The following is a 24000-nucleotide window of genomic DNA, read 5'->3' as shown; positions in this document are numbered from 1 at the left end:
CTCAGTGTGATGAACAGACTCCTCTGACCTATAGTAACCCTCAGTGTGATGGACAGACTCCTCTGACCTATAGTAACCCTCAGTGTGATGAACAGACTCCTCTGACCTATAGTAACCCTCAGTGTGATGAACAGACTCCTCTGACCTATAGTAACCCTCAGTGTTCCCTGATGGACAGACTCCTCTGACCTATAGTAACCCTCAGTGTGATGGACAGACTCCTCTGACCTATAGTAACCCTCAGTGTGATGGACAGACTCCTCTGACCTATAGTAACCCTCAGTGTGATGAACAGACTCCTCTGACCTATAGTAACCCTCAGTGTGATGAACAGACTCCTCTGACCTATAGTAACCCTCAGTGTGATGAACAGACTCCTCTGACCTATAGTAACCCTCAGTGTGATGGACAGACTCCTCTTCTCTTTTCCAGGAACAACAGCTCTCTGTCTCCTCCTCCTGCTGCATCCTTCCATCTCTAGTAGCTTCCCCAAGACGTATGGAGAGGTCCAGTTCTTCAACACTAACAACTACCACCAGGGAATAGACTGGTAATCTATGTTACTATATATCTATGATTCAACTACCACCAGGGAATAGACTGGTAATCTATGTTACTATATATCTATGATACAACTACCACCAGGGAATAGACTGGTAATCTATGTTACTATATATCTATGATTCAACTACCACCAGGGAATAGACTGGTAATCTATGTTACTATATATCTATGATACAACTACCACCAGGGAATAGACTGGTAATCTATGTTACTATATATCTATGTTACAACTTCCACCAGGGAATAGACTGGTAATCTATGATATAACTACCACCAGGGAATAGACTGGTAATCTATGTTACTCTATATCTATGATTCAACTACCACCAGGGAATAGACTGGTAATCTATGTTACTATATATCTATGATTCAACTACCACCAGGGAATAGACTGGTAATCTATGTTACTATATATCTATGATTCAACTACCACCAGGGAATAGACTGGTAATCTATGTTACAACTACCAACAGGGAATAGACTGGTAATCTATGTTACTCTATATCTATGATTCAACTACCACCAGGGAATAGACTGGTAATCTATGTTACTCTATGTCTATGATACAACTACCACCAGGGAATAGACTTGTAATCTATGTTACTATATATCTATGATTCAACTACCACCAGGGAATAGACTGGTAATCTATGTTACTCTATGTCTATGATACAACTACCACCAGGGAATAGACTGGTAATCTACGTTATTACCTATCTATATTATTATACTTCCTGTCTAGGTATATGGATTTGTTCCCGCTGCCGTCTAACGTCACCAGTGACTTCCTGTTTGAGAAGAGCTCCACCTACTTCCCCTCTGAAGATGCTCCTCGCCGCGCCGCCGCCCTGCTGCCTAAAGCCAAGATACTGACCGTGCTGACCAACCCCTCAGACAGGGCTTATAGCTGGTACCAGGTACACAAGATACTGACCGTGTGGACCAACCCCTCAGACAGCACTTATAGCTGGTACCAGGTACACAAGATACTGACCGTGTGGACCAACCCCTCAGACAGGGCTTATAGCTGGTACCAGGTACACAAGATACTGACCGTGTGGACCAACCCCTCAGACAGGGCTTATAGCTGGTACCAGGTACACAAGATACTGACCGTGTGGACCAACCCCTCAGACAGGGCTTATAGCTGGTACCAGGTACACAAGATACTGACCGTGTGGACCAACCCCTCAGACAGGGCTTATAGCTGGTACCAGGTACACAAGATACTGACCGTGTGGACCAACCCCTCAGACAGGGCTTATAGCTGGTACCAGGTACACAAGATACTGACCGTGTGGACCAACCCCTCAGACAGGGCTTATAGCTGGTACCAGGTACACAAGATACTGACCGTGTGGACCAACCCCTCAGACAGGGCTTATAGCTGGTACCAGGTACACAAGATACTGACCGTGTGGACCAACCCCTCAGACAGGGCTTATAGCTGGTACCAGGTACACAAGATACTGACCGTGTGGACCAACCCCTCAGACAGGGCTTATAGCTGGTACCAGGTACACAAGATACTGACCGTGTTGATTAACCCCTCAGACAGGGCTTATAGCTGGTACCAGGTACACAAGATACTGACCGTGTTGATTAACCCCTCAGACAGGGCTTATAGCTGGTACCAGGTACACAAGATACTGACCGTGTGGACCAACCCCTCAGACAGGGCTTATAGCTGGTACCAGGTACACAAGATACTGACCGTGTGGACCAACCCCTCAGACAGGGCTTATAGCTGGTACCAGGTACACAAGATACTGACCGTGTGGACCAACCCCTCAGACAGGGCTTATAGCTGGTACCAGGTACACAAGATACTGACCGTGTGGACCTACCCCTCAGACAGGGCTTATAGCTGGTACCAGGTACACAAGATACTGACCGTGTGGACCAACCCCTCAGACAGGGCTTATAGCTGGTACCAGGTACACAAGATACTGACCGTGTGGACCAACCCCTCAGACAGGGCTTATAGCTGGTACCAGGTACAAGATACTGACCGTGTGGACCAACCCCTCAGACAGGGCTTATAGCTGGTACCAGGTACACAAGATACTGACCGTGTGGACCAACCCCTCAGACAGGGCTTATAGCTGGTACCAGGTACACAAGATACTGACCGTGTGGACCAACCCCTCAGACAGGGCTTATAGCTGGTACCAGGTACACAAGATACTGACCGTGTGGACCAACCCCTCAGACAGGGCTTATAGCTGGTACCAGGTACACAAGATACTGACCGTGTGGACCAACCCCTCAGACAGGGCTTATAGCTGGTACCAGGTACACAAGATACTGACCGTGTGGACCAACCCCTCAGACAAGGCTTATAGCTGGTACCAGGTACACAAGATACTGACCGTGTGGACCAACCCCTCAGACAGGGCTTATAGCTGGTACCAGGTACACAAGATACTGACCGTGTGGATCAACCCCTCAGACAGGGCTTATAGCTGGTACCAGGTACACAAGATACTGACCGTGCTGACCAACCCCTCAGACAGGGCTTATAGCTGGTACCAGGTACACAAGATACTGACCGTGTGGACCAACCCCTCAGACAGGGCTTATAGCTGGTACCAGGTACACAAGATACTGACCGTGTTGATTAACCCCTCAGACAGGGCTTATAGCTGGTACCAGGTACACAAGATACTGACCGTGTTGATTAACCCCTCAGACAGGGCTTATAGCTGGTACCAGGTACACAAGATACTGACCGTGTGGACCAACCCCTCAGACAGGGCTTATAGCTGGTACCAGGTACACAAGATACTGACCGTGTGGACCAACCCCTCAGACAGGGCTTATAGCTGGTACCAGGTACACAAGATACTGACCGTGTGGACCAACCCCTCAGACAGGGCTTATAGCTGGTACCAGGTACACAAGATACTGACCGTGTGGACCTACCCCTCAGACAGGGCTTATAGCTGGTACCAGGTACACAAGATACTGACCGTGTGGACCAACCCCTCAGACAGGGCTTATAGCTGGTACCAGGTACACAAGATACTGACCGTGTGGACCAACCCCTCAGACAGGGCTTATAGCTGGTACCAGGTACACAAGATACTGACCGTGTGGACCAACCCCTCAGACAGGGCTTATAGCTGGTACCAGGTACACAAGATACTGACCGTGTGGACCAACCCCTCAGACAGGGCTTATAGCTGGTACCAGGTACACAAGATACTGACCGTGTGGACCAACCCCTCAGACAGGGCTTATAGCTGGTACCAGGTACACAAGATACTGACCGTGTGGACCAACCCCTCAGACAGGGCTTATAGCTGGTACCAGGTACACAAGATACTGACCGTGTGGACCAACCCCTCAGACAGGGCTTATAGCTGGTACCAGGTACACAAAATACTGACCGTGCGGACCAACCCCTCAGACAGGGCTTATAGCTGGTACCAGGTACACAAGATACTGACCGTGTGGACCAACCCCTCAGACAGGGCTTATAGCTGGTACCAGGTACACAAGATACTGACCGTGTGGACCAACCCCTCAGACAGGGCTTATAGCTGGTACCAGGTACACAAGATACTGACCGTGTGGACCAACCCCTCAGACAGGGCTTATAGCTGGTACCAGGTACACAAGATACTGACCGTGTGGACCAACCCCTCAGACAGGGCTTATAGCTGGTACCAGGTACACAAGATACTGACCGTGTGGACCAACCCCTCAGACAGGGCTTATAGCTGGTACCAGGTACACAAGATACTGACCGTGTGGACCAACCCCTCAGACAGGGCTTATAGCTGGTACCAGGTACACAAGATACTGACCGTGTGGACCAACCCCTCAGACAGGGCTTATAGCTGGTACCAGGTACACAAGATACTGACCGTGTGGACCAACCCCTCAGACAGGGCTTATAGCTGGTACCAGGTACACAAGATACTGACCGTGTGGACCAACCCCTCAGACAGGGCTTATAGCTGGTACCAGGTACACAAGATACTGACCGTGTGGACCAACCCCTCAGACAGGGCTTATAGCTGGTACCAGGTACACAAGATACTGACCGTGTGGACCAACCCCTCAGACAGGGCTTATAGCTGGTACCAGGTACACAAGATACTGACCGTGTGGACCAACCCCTCAGACAGGGCTTATAGCTGGTACCAGGTACACAAGATACTGACCGTGTGGACCAACCCCTCAGACAGGGCTTATAGCTGGTACCAGGTACACAAGATACTGACCGTGTGGACCAACCCCTCAGACAGGGCTTATAGCTGGTACCAGGTACACAAGATACTGACCGTGTGGACCAACCCCTCAGACAGGGCTTATAGCTGGTACCAGGTACACAAGATACTGACCGTGTGGACCAACCCCTCAGACAGGGCTTATAGCTGGTACCAGGTACACAAGATACTGACCGTGTGGACCAACCCCTCAGACAGGGCTTATAGCTGGTACCAGGTACACAAGATACTGACCGTGTGGACCAACCCCTCAGACAGGGCTTATAGCTGGTACCAGGTACACAAGATACTGACCGTGTGGACCAACCCCTCAGACAGGGCTTATAGCTGGTACCAGGTACACAAGATACTGACCGTGTGGACCAACCCCTCAGACAGGGCTTATAGCTGGTACCAGGTACACAAGATACTGACCGTGTGGACCAACCCCTCAGACAGGGCTTATAGCTGGTACCAGGTACACAAGATACTGACCGTGTGGACCAACCCCTCAGACAGGGCTTATAGCTGGTACCAGGTACACAAGATACTGACCGTGTGGACCAACCCCTCAGACAGGGCTTATAGCTGGTACCAGGTACACAAGATACTGACCGTGTGGACCAACCCCTCAGACAGGGCTTATAGCTGGTACCAGGTACACAAGATACTGACCGTGTGGACCAACCCCTCAGACAGGGCTTATAGCTGGTACCAGGTACACAAGATACTGACCGTGTGGACCAACCCCTCAGACAGGGCTTATAGCTGGTACCAGGTACACAAGATACTGACCGTGTGGACCAACCCCTCAGACAGGGCTTATAGCTGGTACCAGGTACACAAGATACTGACCGTGTGGACCAACCCCTCAGACAGGGCTTATAGCTGGTACCAGGTACACAAGATACTGACCGTGTGGACCAACCCCTCAGACAGGGCTTATAGCTGGTACCAGGTACACAAGATACTGACCGTGTGGACCAACCCCTCAGACAGGGCTTATAGCTGGTACCAGGTACACAAGATACTGACCGTGTGGACCAACCCCTCAGACAGGGCTTATAGCTGGTACCAGGTACACAAGATACTGACCGTGTGGACCAACCCCTCAGACAGGGCTTATAGCTGGTACCAGGTACACAAGATACTGACCGTGTGGACCAACCCCTCAGACAGGGCTTATAGCTGGTACCAGGTACACAAGATACTGACCGTGTGGACCAACCCCTCAGACAGGGCTTATAGCTGGTACCAGGTACACAAGATACTGACCGTGTGGACCAACCCCTCAGACAGGGCTTATAGCTGGTACCAGGTACACAAGATACTGACCGTGTGGACCAACCCCTCAGACAGGGCTTATAGCTGGTACCAGGTACACAAGATACTGACCGTGTGGACCAACCCCTCAGACAGGGCTTATAGCTGGTACCAGGTACACAAGATACTGACCGTGTGGACCAACCCCTCAGACAGGGCTTATAGCTGGTACCAGGTACACAAGATACTGACCGTGTGGACCAACCCCTCAGACAGGGCTTATAGCTGGTACCAGGTACACAAGATACTGACCGTGTGGACCAACCCCTCAGACAGGGCTTATAGCTGGTACCAGGTACACAAGATACTGACCGTGTGGACCAACCCCTCAGACAGGGCTTATAGCTGGTACCAGGTACACAAGATACTGACCGTGTGGACCAACCCCTCAGACAGGGCTTATAGCTGGTACCAGGTACACAAGATACTGACCGTGTGGACCAACCCCTCAGACAGGGCTTATAGCTGGTACCAGGTACACAAGATACTGACCGTGTGGACCAACCCCTCAGACAGGGCTTATAGCTGGTACCAGGTACACAAGATACTGACCGTGTGGACCAACCCCTCAGACAGGGCTTATAGCTGGTACCAGGTACACAAGATACTGACCGTGTGGACCAACCCCTCAGACAGGGCTTATAGCTGGTACCAGGTACACAAGATACTGACCGTGTGGACCAACCCCTCAGACAGGGCTTATAGCTGGTACCAGGTACACAAGATACTGACCGTGTGGACCAACCCCTCAGACAGGGCTTATAGCTGGTACCAGGTACACAAGATACTGACCGTGTGGACCAACCCCTCAGACAGGGCTTATAGCTGGTACCAGGTACACAAGATACTGACCGTGTGGACCAACCCCTCAGACAGGGCTTATAGCTGGTACCAGGTACACAAGATACTGACCGTGTGGACCAACCCCTCAGACAGGGCTTATAGCTGGTACCAGGTACACAAGATACTGACCGTGTGGACCAACCCCTCAGACAGGGCTTATAGCTGGTACCAGGTACACAAGATACTGACCGTGTGGACCAACCCCTCAGACAGGGCTTATAGCTGGTACCAGGTACACAAGATACTGACCGTGTGGACCAACCCCTCAGACAGGGCTTATAGCTGGTACCAGGTACACAAGATACTGACCGTGTGGACCAACCCCTCAGACAGGGCTTATAGCTGGTACCAGGTACACAAGATACTGACCGTGTGGACCAACCCCTCAGACAGGGCTTATAGCTGGTACCAGGTACACAAGATACTGACCGTGTGGACCAACCCCTCAGACAGGGCTTATAGCTGGTACCAGGTACACAAGATACTGACCGTGTGGACCAACCCCTCAGACAGGGCTTATAGCTGGTACCAGGTACACAAGATACTGACCGTGTGGACCAACCCCTCAGACAGGGCTTATAGCTGGTACCAGGTACACAAGATACTGACCGTGTGGACCAACCCCTCAGACAGGGCTTATAGCTGGTACCAGGTACACAAGATACTGACCGTGTGGACCAACCCCTCAGACAGGGCTTATAGCTGGTACCAGGTACACAAGATACTGACCGTGTGGACCAACCCCTCAGACAGGGCTTATAGCTGGTACCAGGTACACAAGATACTGACCGTGTGGACCAACCCCTCAGACAGGGCTTATAGCTGGTACCAGGTACACAAGATACTGACCGTGTGGACCAACCCCTCAGACAGGGCTTATAGCTGGTACCAGGTACACAAGATACTGACCGTGTGGACCAACCCCTCAGACAGGGCTTATAGCTGGTACCAGGTACACAAGATACTGACCGTGTGGACCAACCCCTCAGACAGGGCTTATAGCTGGTACCAGGTACACAAGATACTGACCGTGTGGACCAACCCCTCAGACAGGGCTTATAGCTGGTACCAGGTACACAAGATACTGACCGTGTGGACCAACCCCTCAGACAGGGCTTATAGCTGGTACCAGGTACACAAGATACTGACCGTGTGGACCAACCCCTCAGACAGGGCTTATAGCTGGTACCAGGTACACAAGATACTGACCGTGTGGACCAACCCCTCAGACAGGGCTTATAGCTGGTACCAGGTACACAAGATACTGACCGTGTGGACCAACCCCTCAGACAGGGCTTATAGCTGGTACCAGGTACACAAGATACTGACCGTGTGGACCAACCCCTCAGACAGGGCTTATAGCTGGTACCAGGTACACAAGATACTGACCGTGTGGACCAACCCCTCAGACAGGGCTTATAGCTGGTACCAGGTACACAAGATACTGACCGTGTGGACCAACCCCTCAGACAGGGCTTATAGCTGGTACCAGGTACACAAGATACTGACCGTGTGGACCAACCCCTCAGACAGGGCTTATAGCTGGTACCAGGTACACAAGATACTGACCGTGTGGACCAACCCCTCAGACAGGGCTTATAGCTGGTACCAGGTACACAAGATACTGACCGTGTGGACCAACCCCTCAGACAGGGCTTATAGCTGGTACCAGGTACACAAGATACTGACCGTGTGGACCAACCCCTCAGACAGGGCTTATAGCTGGTACCAGGTACACAAGATACTGACCGTGTGGACCAACCCCTCAGACAGGGCTTATAGCTGGTACCAGGTACACAAGATACTGACCGTGTGGACCAACCCCTCAGACAGGGCTTATAGCTGGTACCAGGTACACAAGATACTGACCGTGTGGACCAACCCCTCAGACAGGGCTTATAGCTGGTACCAGGTACACAAGATACTGACCGTGTGGACCAACCCCTCAGACAGGGCTTATAGCTGGTACCAGGTACACAAGATACTGACCGTGTGGACCAACCCCTCAGACAGGGCTTATAGCTGGTACCAGGTACACAAGATACTGACCGTGTGGACCAACCCCTCAGACAGGGCTTATAGCTGGTACCAGGTACACAAGATACTGACCGTGTGGACCAACCCCTCAGACAGGGCTTATAGCTGGTACCAGGTACACAAGATACTGACCGTGTGGACCAACCCCTCAGACAGGGCTTATAGCTGGTACCAGGTACACAAGATACTGACCGTGTGGACCAACCCCTCAGACAGGGCTTATAGCTGGTACCAGGTACACAAGATACTGACCGTGTGGACCAACCCCTCAGACAGGGCTTATAGCTGGTACCAGGTACACAAGATACTGACCGTGTGGACCAACCCCTCAGACAGGGCTTATAGCTGGTACCAGGTACACAAGATACTGACCGTGTGGACCAACCCCTCAGACAGGGCTTATAGCTGGTACCAGGTACACAAGATACTGACCGTGTGGACCAACCCCTCAGACAGGGCTTATAGCTGGTACCAGGTACACAAGATACTGACCGTGTGGACCAACCCCTCAGACAGGGCTTATAGCTGGTACCAGGTACACAAGATACTGACCGTGTGGACCAACCCCTCAGACAGGGCTTATAGCTGGTACCAGGTACACAAGATACTGACCGTGTGGACCAACCCCTCAGACAGGGCTTATAGCTGGTACCAGGTACACAAGATACTGACCGTGTGGACCAACCCCTCAGACAGGGCTTATAGCTGGTACCAGGTACACAAGATACTGACCGTGTGGACCAACCCCTCAGACAGGGCTTATAGCTGGTACCAGGTACACAAGATACTGACCGTGTGGACCAACCCCTCAGACAGGGCTTATAGCTGGTACCAGGTACACAAGATACTGACCGTGTGGACCAACCCCTCAGACAGGGCTTATAGCTGGTACCAGGTACACAAGATACTGACCGTGTGGACCAACCCCTCAGACAGGGCTTATAGCTGGTACCAGGTACACAAGATACTGACCGTGTGGACCAACCCCTCAGACAGGGCTTATAGCTGGTACCAGGTACACAAGATACTGACCGTGTGGACCAACCCCTCAGACAGGGCTTATAGCTGGTACCAGGTACACAAGATACTGACCGTGTGGACCAACCCCTCAGACAGGGCTTATAGCTGGTACCAGGTACACAAGATACTGACCGTGTGGACCAACCCCTCAGACAGGGCTTATAGCTGGTACCAGGTACACAAGATACTGACCGTGTGGACCAACCCCTCAGACAGGGCTTATAGCTGGTACCAGGTACACAAGATACTGACCGTGTGGACCAACCCCTCAGACAGGGCTTATAGCTGGTACCAGGTACACAAGATACTGACCGTGTGGACCAACCCCTCAGACAGGGCTTATAGCTGGTACCAGGTACACAAGATACTGACCGTGTGGACCAACCCCTCAGACAGGGCTTATAGCTGGTACCAGGTACACAAGATACTGACCGTGTGGACCAACCCCTCAGACAGGGCTTATAGCTGGTACCAGGTACACAAGATACTGACCGTGTGGACCAACCCCTCAGACAGGGCTTATAGCTGGTACCAGGTACACAAGATACTGACCGTGTGGACCAACCCCTCAGACAGGGCTTATAGCTGGTACCAGGTACACAAGATACTGACCGTGTGGACCAACCCCTCAGACAGGGCTTATAGCTGGTACCAGGTACACAAGATACTGACCGTGTGGACCAACCCCTCAGACAGGGCTTATAGCTGGTACCAGGTACACAAGATACTGACCGTGTGGACCAACCCCTCAGACAGGGCTTATAGCTGGTACCAGGTACACAAGATACTGACCGTGTGGACCAACCCCTCAGACAGGGCTTATAGCTGGTACCAGGTACACAAGATACTGACCGTGTGGACCAACCCCTCAGACAGGGCTTATAGCTGGTACCAGGTACACAAGATACTGACCGTGTGGACCAACCCCTCAGACAGGGCTTATAGCTGGTACCAGGTACACAAGATACTGACCGTGTGGACCAACCCCTCAGACAGGGCTTATAGCTGGTACCAGGTACACAAGATACTGACCGTGTGGACCAACCCCTCAGACAGGGCTTATAGCTGGTACCAGGTACACAAGATACTGACCGTGTGGACCAACCCCTCAGACAGGGCTTATAGCTGGTACCAGGTACACAAGATACTGACCGTGTGGACCAACCCCTCAGACAGGGCTTATAGCTGGTACCAGGTACACAAGATACTGACCGTGTGGACCAACCCCTCAGACAGGGCTTATAGCTGGTACCAGGTACACAAGATACTGACCGTGTGGACCAACCCCTCAGACAGGGCTTATAGCTGGTACCAGGTACACAAGATACTGACCGTGTGGACCAACCCCTCAGACAGGGCTTATAGCTGGTACCAGGTACACAAGATACTGACCGTGTGGACCAACCCCTCAGACAGGGCTTATAGCTGGTACCAGGTACACAAGATACTGACCGTGTGGACCAACCCCTCAGACAGGGCTTATAGCTGGTACCAGGTACACAAGATACTGACCGTGTGGACCAACCCCTCAGACAGGGCTTATAGCTGGTACCAGGTACACAAGATACTGACCGTGTGGACCAACCCCTCAGACAGGGCTTATAGCTGGTACCAGGTACACAAGATACTGACCGTGTGGACCAACCCCTCAGACAGGGCTTATAGCTGGTACCAGGTACACAAGATACTGACCGTGTGGACCAACCCCTCAGACAGGGCTTATAGCTGGTACCAGGTACACAAGATACTGACCGTGTGGACCAACCCCTCAGACAGGGCTTATAGCTGGTACCAGGTACACAAGATACTGACCGTGTGGACCAACCCCTCAGACAGGGCTTATAGCTGGTACCAGGTACACAAGATACTGACCGTGTGGACCAACCCCTCAGACAGGGCTTATAGCTGGTACCAGGTACACAAGATACTGACCGTGTGGACCAACCCCTCAGACAGGGCTTATAGCTGGTACCAGGTACACAAGATACTGACCGTGTGGACCAACCCCTCAGACAGGGCTTATAGCTGGTACCAGGTACACAAGATACTGACCGTGTGGACCAACCCCTCAGACAGGGCTTATAGCTGGTACCAGGTACACAAGATACTGACCGTGTGGACCAACCCCTCAGACAGGGCTTATAGCTGGTACCAGGTACACAAGATACTGACCGTGTGGACCAACCCCTCAGACAGGGCTTATAGCTGGTACCAGGTACACAAGATACTGACCGTGTGGACCAACCCCTCAGACAGGGCTTATAGCTGGTACCAGGTACACAAGATACTGACCGTGTGGACCAACCCCTCAGACAGGGCTTATAGCTGGTACCAGGTACACAAGATACTGACCGTGTGGACCAACCCCTCAGACAGGGCTTATAGCTGGTACCAGGTACACAAGATACTGACCGTGTGGACCAACCCCTCAGACAGGGCTTATAGCTGGTACCAGGTACACAAGATACTGACCGTGTGGACCAACCCCTCAGACAGGGCTTATAGCTGGTACCAGGTACACAAGATACTGACCGTGTGGACCAACCCCTCAGACAGGGCTTATAGCTGGTACCAGGTACACAAGATACTGACCGTGTGGACCAACCCCTCAGACAGGGCTTATAGCTGGTACCAGGTACACAAGATACTGACCGTGTGGACCAACCCCTCAGACAGGGCTTATAGCTGGTACCAGGTACACAAGATACTGACCGTGTGGACCAACCCCTCAGACAGGGCTTATAGCTGGTACCAGGTACACAAGATACTGACCGTGTGGACCAACCCCTCAGACAGGGCTTATAGCTGGTACCAGGTACACAAGATACTGACCGTGTGGACCAACCCCTCAGACAGGGCTTATAGCTGGTACCAGGTACACAAGATACTGACCGTGTGGACCAACCCCTCAGACAGGGCTTATAGCTGGTACCAGGTACACAAGATACTGACCGTGTGGACCAACCCCTCAGACAGGGCTTATAGCTGGTACCAGGTACACAAGATACTGACCGTGTGGACCAACCCCTCAGACAGGGCTTATAGCTGGTACCAGGTACACAAGATACTGACCGTGTGGACCAACCCCTCAGACAGGGCTTATAGCTGGTACCAGGTACACAAGATACTGACCGTGTGGACCAACCCCTCAGACAGGGCTTATAGCTGGTACCAGGTACACAAGATACTGACCGTGTGGACCAACCCCTCAGACAGGGCTTATAGCTGGTACCAGGTACACAAGATACTGACCGTGTGGACCAACCCCTCAGACAGGGCTTATAGCTGGTACCAGGTACACAAGATACTGACCGTGTGGACCAACCCCTCAGACAGGGCTTATAGCTGGTACCAGGTACACAAGATACTGACCGTGTGGACCAACCCCTCAGACAGGGCTTATAGCTGGTACCAGGTACACAAGATACTGACCGTGTGGACCAACCCCTCAGACAGGGCTTATAGCTGGTACCAGGTACACAAGATACTGACCGTGTGGACCAACCCCTCAGACAGGGCTTATAGCTGGTACCAGGTACACAAGATACTGACCGTGTGGACCAACCCCTCAGACAGGGCTTATAGCTGGTACCAGGTACACAAGATACTGACCGTGTGGACCAACCCCTCAGACAGGGCTTATAGCTGGTACCAGGTACACAAGATACTGACCGTGTGGACCAACCCCTCAGACAGGGCTTATAGCTGGTACCAGGTACACAAGATACTGACCGTGTGGACCAACCCCTCAGACAGGGCTTATAGCTGGTACCAGGTACACAAGATACTGACCGTGTGGACCAACCCCTCAGACAGGGCTTATAGCTGGTACCAGGTACACAAGATACTGACCGTGTGGACCAACCCCTCAGACAGGGCTTATAGCTGGTACCAGGTACACAAGATACTGACCGTGTGGACCAACCCCTCAGACAGGGCTTATAGCTGGTACCAGGTACACAAGATACTGACCGTGTGGACCAACCCCTCAGACAGGGCTTATAGCTGGTACCAGGTACACAAGATACTGACCGTGTGGACCAACCCCTCAGACAGGGCTTATAGCTGGTACCAGGTACACAAGATACTGACCGTGTGGACCAACCCCTCAGACAGGGCTTATAGCTGGTACCAGGTACACAAGATACTGACCGTGTGGACCAACCCCTCAGACAGGGCTTATAGCTGGTACCAGGTACACAAGATACTGACCGTGTGGACCAACCCCTCAGACAGGGCTTATAGCTGGTACCAGGTACACAAGATACTGACCGTGTGGACCAACCCCTCAGACAGGGCTTATAGCTGGTACCAGGTACACAAGATACTGACCGTGTGGACCAACCCCTCAGACAGGGCTTATAGCTGGTACCAGGTACACAAGATACTGACCGTGTGGACCAACCCCTCAGACAGGGCTTATAGCTGGTACCAGGTACACAAGATACTGACCGTGTGGACCAACCCCTCAGACAGGGCTTATAGCTGGTACCAGGTACACAAGATACTGACCGTGTGGACCAACCCCTCAGACAGGGCTTATAGCTGGTACCAGGTACACAAGATACTGACCGTGTGGACCAACCCCTCAGACAGGGCTTATAGCTGGTACCAGGTACACAAGATACTGACCGTGTGGACCAACCCCTCAGACAGGGCTTATAGCTGGTACCAGGTACACAAGATACTGACCGTGTGGACCAACCCCTCAGACAGGGCTTATAGCTGGTACCAGGTACACAAGATACTGACCGTGTGGACCAACCCCTCAGACAGGGCTTATAGCTGGTACCAGGTACACAAGATACTGACCGTGTGGACCAACCCCTCAGACAGGGCTTATAGCTGGTACCAGGTACACAAGATACTGACCGTGTGGACCAACCCCTCAGACAGGGCTTATAGCTGGTACCAGGTACACAAGATACTGACCGTGTGGACCAACCCCTCAGACAGGGCTTATAGCTGGTACCAGGTACACAAGATACTGACCGTGTGGACCAACCCCTCAGACAGGGCTTATAGCTGGTACCAGGTACACAAGATACTGACCGTGTGGACCAACCCCTCAGACAGGGCTTATAGCTGGTACCAGGTACACAAGATACTGACCGTGTGGACCAACCCCTCAGACAGGGCTTATAGCTGGTACCAGGTACACAAGATACTGACCGTGTGGACCAACCCCTCAGACAGGGCTTATAGCTGGTACCAGGTACACAAGATACTGACCGTGTGGACCAACCCCTCAGACAGGGCTTATAGCTGGTACCAGGTACACAAGATACTGACCGTGTGGACCAACCCCTCAGACAGGGCTTATAGCTGGTACCAGGTACACAAGATACTGACCGTGTGGACCAACCCCTCAGACAGGGCTTATAGCTGGTACCAGGTACACAAGATACTGACCGTGTGGACCAACCCCTCAGACAGGGCTTATAGCTGGTACCAGGTACACAAGATACTGACCGTGTGGACCAACCCCTCAGACAGGGCTTATAGCTGGTACCAGGTACACAAGATACTGACCGTGTGGACCAACCCCTCAGACAGGGCTTATAGCTGGTACCAGGTACACAAGATACTGACCGTGTGGACCAACCCCTCAGACAGGGCTTATAGCTGGTACCAGGTACACAAGATACTGACCGTGTGGACCAACCCCTCAGACAGGGCTTATAGCTGGTACCAGGTACACAAGATACTGACCGTGTGGACCAACCCCTCAGACAGGGCTTATAGCTGGTACCAGGTACACAAGATACTGACCGTGTGGACCAACCCCTCAGACAGGGCTTATAGCTGGTACCAGGTACACAAGATACTGACCGTGTGGACCAACCCCTCAGACAGGGCTTATAGCTGGTACCAGGTACACAAGATACTGACCGTGTGGACCAACCCCTCAGACAGGGCTTATAGCTGGTACCAGGTACACAAGATACTGACCGTGTGGACCAACCCCTCAGACAGGGCTTATAGCTGGTACCAGGTACACAAGATACTGACCGTGTGGACCAACCCCTCAGACAGGGCTTATAGCTGGTACCAGGTACACAAGATACTGACCGTGTGGACCAACCCCTCAGACAGGGCTTATAGCTGGTACCAGGTACACAAGATACTGACCGTGTGGACCAACCCCTCAGACAGGGCTTATAGCTGGTACCAGGTACACAAGATACTGACCGTGTGGACCAACCCCTCAGACAGGGCTTATAGCTGGTACCAGGTACACAAGATACTGACCGTGTGGACCAACCCCTCAGACAGGGCTTATAGCTGGTACCAGGTACACAAGATACTGACCGTGTGGACCAACCCCTCAGACAGGGCTTATAGCTGGTACCAGGTACACAAGATACTGACCGTGTGGACCAACCCCTCAGACAGGGCTTATAGCTGGTACCAGGTACACAAGATACTGACCGTGTGGACCAACCCCTCAGACAGGGCTTATAGCTGGTACCAGGTACACAAGATACTGACCGTGTGGACCAACCCCTCAGACAGGGCTTATAGCTGGTACCAGGTACACAAGATACTGACCGTGTGGACCAACCCCTCAGACAGGGCTTATAGCTGGTACCAGGTACACAAGATACTGACCGTGTGGACCAACCCCTCAGACAGGGCTTATAGCTGGTACCAGGTACACAAGATACTGACCGTGTGGACCAACCCCTCAGACAGGGCTTATAGCTGGTACCAGGTACACAAGATACTGACCGTGTGGACCAACCCCTCAGACAGGGCTTATAGCTGGTACCAGGTACACAAGATACTGACCGTGTGGACCAACCCCTCAGACAGGGCTTATAGCTGGTACCAGGTACACAAGATACTGACCGTGTGGACCAACCCCTCAGACAGGGCTTATAGCTGGTACCAGGTACACAAGATACTGACCGTGTGGACCAACCCCTCAGACAGGGCTTATAGCTGGTACCAGGTACACAAGATACTGACCGTGTGGACCAACCCCTCAGACAGGGCTTATAGCTGGTACCAGGTACACAAGATACTGACCGTGTGGACCAACCCCTCAGACAGGGCTTATAGCTGGTACCAGGTACACAAGATACTGACCGTGTGGACCAACCCCTCAGACAGGGCTTATAGCTGGTACCAGGTACACAAGATACTGACCGTGTGGACCAACCCCTCAGACAGGGCTTATAGCTGGTACCAGGTACACAAGATACTGACCGTGTGGACCAACCCCTCAGACAGGGCTTATAGCTGGTACCAGGTACACAAGATACTGACCGTGTGGACCAACCCCTCAGACAGGGCTTATAGCTGGTACCAGGTACACAAGATACTGACCGTGTGGACCAACCCCTCAGACAGGGCTTATAGCTGGTACCAGGTACACAAGATACTGACCGTGTGGACCAACCCCTCAGACAGGGCTTATAGCTGGTACCAGGTACACAAGATACTGACCGTGTGGACCAACCCCTCAGACAGGGCTTATAGCTGGTACCAGGTACACAAGATACTGACCGTGTGGACCAACCCCTCAGACAGGGCTTATAGCTGGTACCAGGTACACAAGATACTGACCGTGTGGACCAACCCCTCAGACAGGGCTTATAGCTGGTACCAGGTACACAAGATACTGACCGTGTGGACCAACCCCTCAGACAGGGCTTATAGCTGGTACCAGGTACACAAGATACTGACCGTGTGGACCAACCCCTCAGACAGGGCTTATAGCTGGTACCAGGTACACAAGATACTGACCGTGTGGACCAACCCCTCAGACAGGGCTTATAGCTGGTACCAGGTACACAAGATACTGACCGTGTGGACCAACCCCTCAGACAGGGCTTATAGCTGGTACCAGGTACACAAGATACTGACCGTGTGGACCAACCCCTCAGACAGGGCTTATAGCTGGTACCAGGTACACAAGATACTGACCGTGTGGACCAACCCCTCAGACAGGGCTTATAGCTGGTACCAGGTACACAAGATACTGACCGTGTGGACCAACCCCTCAGACAGGGCTTATAGCTGGTACCAGGTACACAAGATACTGACCGTGTGGACCAACCCCTCAGACAGGGCTTATAGCTGGTACCAGGTACACAAGATACTGACCGTGTGGACCAACCCCTCAGACAGGGCTTATAGCTGGTACCAGGTACACAAGATACTGACCGTGTGGACCAACCCCTCAGACAGGGCTTATAGCTGGTACCAGGTACACAAGATACTGACCGTGTGGACCAACCCCTCAGACAGGGCTTATAGCTGGTACCAGGTACACAAGATACTGACCGTGTGGACCAACCCCTCAGACAGGGCTTATAGCTGGTACCAGGTACACAAGATACTGACCGTGTGGACCAACCCCTCAGACAGGGCTTATAGCTGGTACCAGGTACACAAGATACTGACCGTGTGGACCAACCCCTCAGACAGGGCTTATAGCTGGTACCAGGTACACAAGATACTGACCGTGTGGACCAACCCCTCAGACAGGGCTTATAGCTGGTACCAGGTACACAAGATACTGACCGTGTGGACCAACCCCTCAGACAGGGCTTATAGCTGGTACCAGGTACACAAGATACTGACCGTGTGGACCAACCCCTCAGACAGGGCTTATAGCTGGTACCAGGTACACAAGATACTGACCGTGTGGACCAACCCCTCAGACAGGGCTTATAGCTGGTACCAGGTACACAAGATACTGACCGTGTGGACCAACCCCTCAGACAGGGCTTATAGCTGGTACCAGGTACACAAGATACTGACCGTGTGGACCAACCCCTCAGACAGGGCTTATAGCTGGTACCAGGTACACAAGATACTGACCGTGTGGACCAACCCCTCAGACAGGGCTTATAGCTGGTACCAGGTACACAAGATACTGACCGTGTGGACCAACCCCTCAGACAGGGCTTATAGCTGGTACCAGGTACACAAGATACTGACCGTGTGGACCAACCCCTCAGACAGGGCTTATAGCTGGTACCAGGTACACAAGATACTGACCGTGTGGACCAACCCCTCAGACAGGGCTTATAGCTGGTACCAGGTACACAAGATACTGACCGTGTGGACCAACCCCTCAGACAGGGCTTATAGCTGGTACCAGGTACACAAGATACTGACCGTGTGGACCAACCCCTCAGACAGGGCTTATAGCTGGTACCAGGTACACAAGATACTGACCGTGTGGACCAACCCCTCAGACAGGGCTTATAGCTGGTACCAGGTACACAAGATACTGACCGTGTGGACCAACCCCTCAGACAGGGCTTATAGCTGGTACCAGGTACACAAGATACTGACCGTGTGGACCAACCCCTCAGACAGGGCTTATAGCTGGTACCAGGTACACAAGATACTGACCGTGTGGACCAACCCCTCAGACAGGGCTTATAGCTGGTACCAGGTACACAAGATACTGACCGTGTGGACCAACCCCTCAGACAGGGCTTATAGCTGGTACCAGGTACACAAGATACTGACCGTGTGGACCAACCCCTCAGACAGGGCTTATAGCTGGTACCAGGTACACAAGATACTGACCGTGTGGACCAACCCCTCAGACAGGGCTTATAGCTGGTACCAGGTACACAAGATACTGACCGTGTGGACCAACCCCTCAGACAGGGCTTATAGCTGGTACCAGGTACACAAGATACTGACCGTGTGGACCAACCCCTCAGACAGGGCTTATAGCTGGTACCAGGTACACAAGATACTGACCGTGTGGACCAACCCCTCAGACAGGGCTTATAGCTGGTACCAGGTACACAAGATACTGACCGTGTGGACCAACCCCTCAGACAGGGCTTATAGCTGGTACCAGGTACACAAGATACTGACCGTGTGGACCAACCCCTCAGACAGGGCTTATAGCTGGTACCAGGTACACAAGATACTGACCGTGTGGACCAACCCCTCAGACAGGGCTTATAGCTGGTACCAGGTACACAAGATACTGACCGTGTGGACCAACCCCTCAGACAGGGCTTATAGCTGGTACCAGGTACACAAGATACTGACCGTGTGGACCAACCCCTCAGACAGGGCTTATAGCTGGTACCAGGTACACAAGATACTGACCGTGTGGACCAACCCCTCAGACAGGGCTTATAGCTGGTACCAGGTACACAAGATACTGACCGTGTGGACCAACCCCTCAGACAGGGCTTATAGCTGGTACCAGGTACACAAGATACTGACCGTGTGGACCAACCCCTCAGACAGGGCTTATAGCTGGTACCAGGTACACAAGATACTGACCGTGTGGACCAACCCCTCAGACAGGGCTTATAGCTGGTACCAGGTACACAAGATACTGACCGTGTGGACCAACCCCTCAGACAGGGCTTATAGCTGGTACCAGGTACACAAGATACTGACCGTGTGGACCAACCCCTCAGACAGGGCTTATAGCTGGTACCAGGTACACAAGATACTGACCGTGTGGACCAACCCCTCAGACAGGGCTTATAGCTGGTACCAGGTACACAAGATACTGACCGTGTGGACCAACCCCTCAGACAGGGCTTATAGCTGGTACCAGGTACACAAGATACTGACCGTGTGGACCAACCCCTCAGACAGGGCTTATAGCTGGTACCAGGTACACAAGATACTGACCGTGTGGACCAACCCCTCAGACAGGGCTTATAGCTGGTACCAGGTACACAAGATACTGACCGTGTGGACCAACCCCTCAGACAGGGCTTATAGCTGGTACCAGGTACACAAGATACTGACCGTGTGGACCAACCCCTCAGACAGGGCTTATAGCTGGTACCAGGTACACAAGATACTGACCGTGTGGACCAACCCCTCAGACAGGGCTTATAGCTGGTACCAGGTACACAAGATACTGACCGTGTGGACCAACCCCTCAGACAGGGCTTATATCTGGTACCAGGTGCACAAGATACTGACCGTGTGGACCAACCCCTCAGACAGGGCTTATAGCTGGTACCAGGTACACAAGATACTGACCGTGTGGACCAACCCCTCAGACAGGGCTTATAGCTGGTACCAGGTACACAAGATACTGACCGTGTGGACCAACCCCTCAGACAGGGCTTATAGCTGGTACCAGGTACACAAGATACTGACCGTGTGGACCAACCCCTCAGACAGGGCTTATAGCTGGTACCAGGTACACAAGATACTGACCGTGTGGACCAACCCCTCAGACAGGGCTTATAGCTGGTACCAGGTACACAAGATACTGACCGTGTGGACCAACCCCTCAGACAGGGCTTATAGCTGGTACCAGGTACACAAGATACTGACCGTGTGGACCAAACCCTCAGACAGGGCTTATAGCTGGTACCAGGTACACAAGATACTGACCGTGTGGACCAACCCCTCAGACAGGGCTTATAGCTGGTACCAGGTACACAAGATACTGACCGTGTGGACCAACCCCTCAGACAGGGCTTATAGCTGGTACCAGGTACACAAGATACTGACCGTGTGGACCAACCCCTCAGACAGGGCTTATAGCTGGTACCAGGTACACAAGATACTGACCGTGTGGACCAACCCCTCAGACAGGGCTTATAGCTGGTACCAGGTACACAAGATACTGACCGTGTGGACCAACCCCTCAGACAGGGCTTATAGCTGGTACCAGGTACACAAGATACTGACCGTGTGGACCTACCCCTCAGACAGGGCTTATAGCTGGTACCAGGTACACAAGATACTGACCGTGTGGACCAACCCCTCAGACAGGGCTTATAGCTGGTACCAGGTACACAAGATACTGACCGTGTGGACCTACCCCTCAGACAGGGCTTATAGCTGGTACCAGGTACACAAGATACTGACCGTGTGGACCAACCCCTCAGACAGGGCTTATAGCTGGTACCAGGTACACAAGATACTGACCGTGTGGACCAACCCCTCAGACAGGGCTTATAGCTGGTACCAGGTACACAAGATACTGACCGTGTGGACCAACCCCTCAGACAGGGCTTATAGCTGGTACCAGGTACACAAGATACTGACCGTGTGGACCAACCCCTCAGACAGGGCTTATAGCTGGTACCAGGTACACAAGATACTGACCGTGCTGACCAACCCCTCAGACAGGGCTTATAGCTGGTACCAGGTACTCAAGATACTGACCGTGTGGACCAACCCCTCAGACAGGGCTTATAGCTGGTACCAGGTACACAAGATACTGACCGTGAGGACCAACCCCTCAGACAGGGCTTATAGCTGGTACCAGGTACACAAGATACTGACCGTGTGGACCAACCCCTCAGACAGGGCTTATAGCTGGTACCAGGTACACAAGATACTGACCGTGTGGACCAACCCCTCAGACAGGGCTTATAGCTGGTACCAGGTACACAAGATACTGACCGTGTGGACCTACCCCTCAGACAGGGCTTATAGCTGGTACCAGGTACACAAGATACTGACCGTGTGGACCTACCCCTCAGACAGGCTAATAGCTGGTACCAGGTACACACACACACACACACAGACACACACACACACACACCTATTCAACTCATGAGCTGAAATTGGAATTGATTTGGCCAAACCTCACAGGATGTAGAATTTGAGTTTTGAGTTTGAGTGACAGGAAGTGTATTATTACATCTGGCTGGTCACACTTCCAGATACCAAATAATCTATATTATTATTTATTTATTTATTATTTAACCTTTTATTTAACTAGTCAAGTCAGTTAAGAACAAATTCTTATTTTCAATGACGGCCCACATCCCTTTTCTCTGGAAACAGTGTTGATATTGTCTTTTAATGACCTTAGTGCTTAGAACAAACCGTTGTTTATCCAACAACCGTGTCATTTAGTTGGCTTCTTTTTCAACATCTTCCGGGTCAACTTGAGGTTTCACTGATGCATTCTGGGAAATGTAGTATTTGCCCTCCTCCGTATTGAACAGCATGTATCAATGATTAATGAAATGTAACATCTTTAAATATTCACATACAGGTTTTGTCAATATTTGATCTGCATATAATGACATGTTTGATGTTTTATGATCAAATATACGATGAGTGGACAAAATATTAGGAACACCTGCTCTTCCCATGACGTAGACTGACCAGGTGAATCCAGGTGAAAAGCTATGATCCCTTATTGATGTCACCTGTTTAATCCACTTCAATCAGTGTAGGTGAAGGGGGAGGAGACGGGTTAAAGAAGGATGTTTAAGCCTTGAGACAACAGAGACGTGGATTGTGTATGTGTGCCATTCAGAGGGTGAAAGGGCAAGACAAAAGATTGACGTGCCTTTGAACGGGGTTTGGTAGTAGGTGCGCACTGGTTTGTGTTAAGAACTACAACGCTGCTGGGTTTTTCCCGTGTGTATCAAGAATGGTCCACCACCCAAAGGATATCCAGCCAACTTGACACAACTTGTGTGAAGCGTTGGAGTCAACATGGACCAGCATCCCTGTGGAATGCTTTCGACACCTTGTAAAGTCCCTGCCCCAATGAATTGAGGCTGTTCTGAGGGCAGAAGGGGGGGGGGGGGGTGCAACTCAATATTAGGAAGGTGTTCTTAATGTTTTGTCCACTCAGTGTTTATCAGATTCAGTATCCTATTTCCTACTTCAATTCAAATTCAAGAATTGTGTGTGTGTGTGTGTGTGTGTCTCTGTGTGTGTGTATGTGTGTGTGTGTGTGTGTGTGTCTGTGTCTCTGTGTGTGTGTGTGTGTGTGTGTGTGTGTGTGTGTGTGTGTGTGTGTGTGTGTGTGTGTGTGTGTGTGTGTGTGTGTGTGTGTGTGTGTGTGTGTGTGTGTGTGTGTGTGTGTCTGTGTGTGTGTGTGTGTGTGTGTGTGTGTGTCTCTGTGTGTGCGTGTGTGTGTGTGTGTGTGTGTGTGTGTGTGTGTGTGTGTGTGTGTGTGTGTGTGTGTGTGTGTGTGTGTGTGTGTGTGTGTGTGTGTCTCTGTGTGTGTGTGTGTGTGTGTGTGTGTGTGTGTGTGTGTGTGTGTGTCTGTGTGTGTGTGTGT

General features: G+C 51.9%; 1 protein-coding gene across 1 annotated transcript in view; it reads left to right on the top strand.

Annotated features, from left to right (window-relative positions):
- LOC129842412 (bifunctional heparan sulfate N-deacetylase/N-sulfotransferase 4-like) overlaps positions 1–24000 on the top strand; it is a 102692-nt gene that overhangs the window by 74537 nt on the left and 4155 nt on the right. Inside the window, exons 11-12 of the mRNA XM_055910964.1 lie at positions 433–550; positions 1307–1481. Of these exons, the coding sequence (XP_055766939.1) occupies positions 433–550; positions 1307–1481 (293 nt within the window). The remainder of the gene's footprint in view (positions 1–432; positions 551–1306; positions 1482–24000) is intronic.

Source organism: Salvelinus fontinalis, unplaced genomic scaffold (assembly GCF_029448725.1).
Source record: "Salvelinus fontinalis isolate EN_2023a unplaced genomic scaffold, ASM2944872v1 scaffold_0039, whole genome shotgun sequence".
Classification (NCBI taxonomy): domain Eukaryota; kingdom Metazoa; phylum Chordata; class Actinopteri; order Salmoniformes; family Salmonidae; genus Salvelinus; species Salvelinus fontinalis.
Note: the sequence above shows the minus strand (reverse complement) of the source record. Positions and strands in the feature narration are given on the sequence as shown.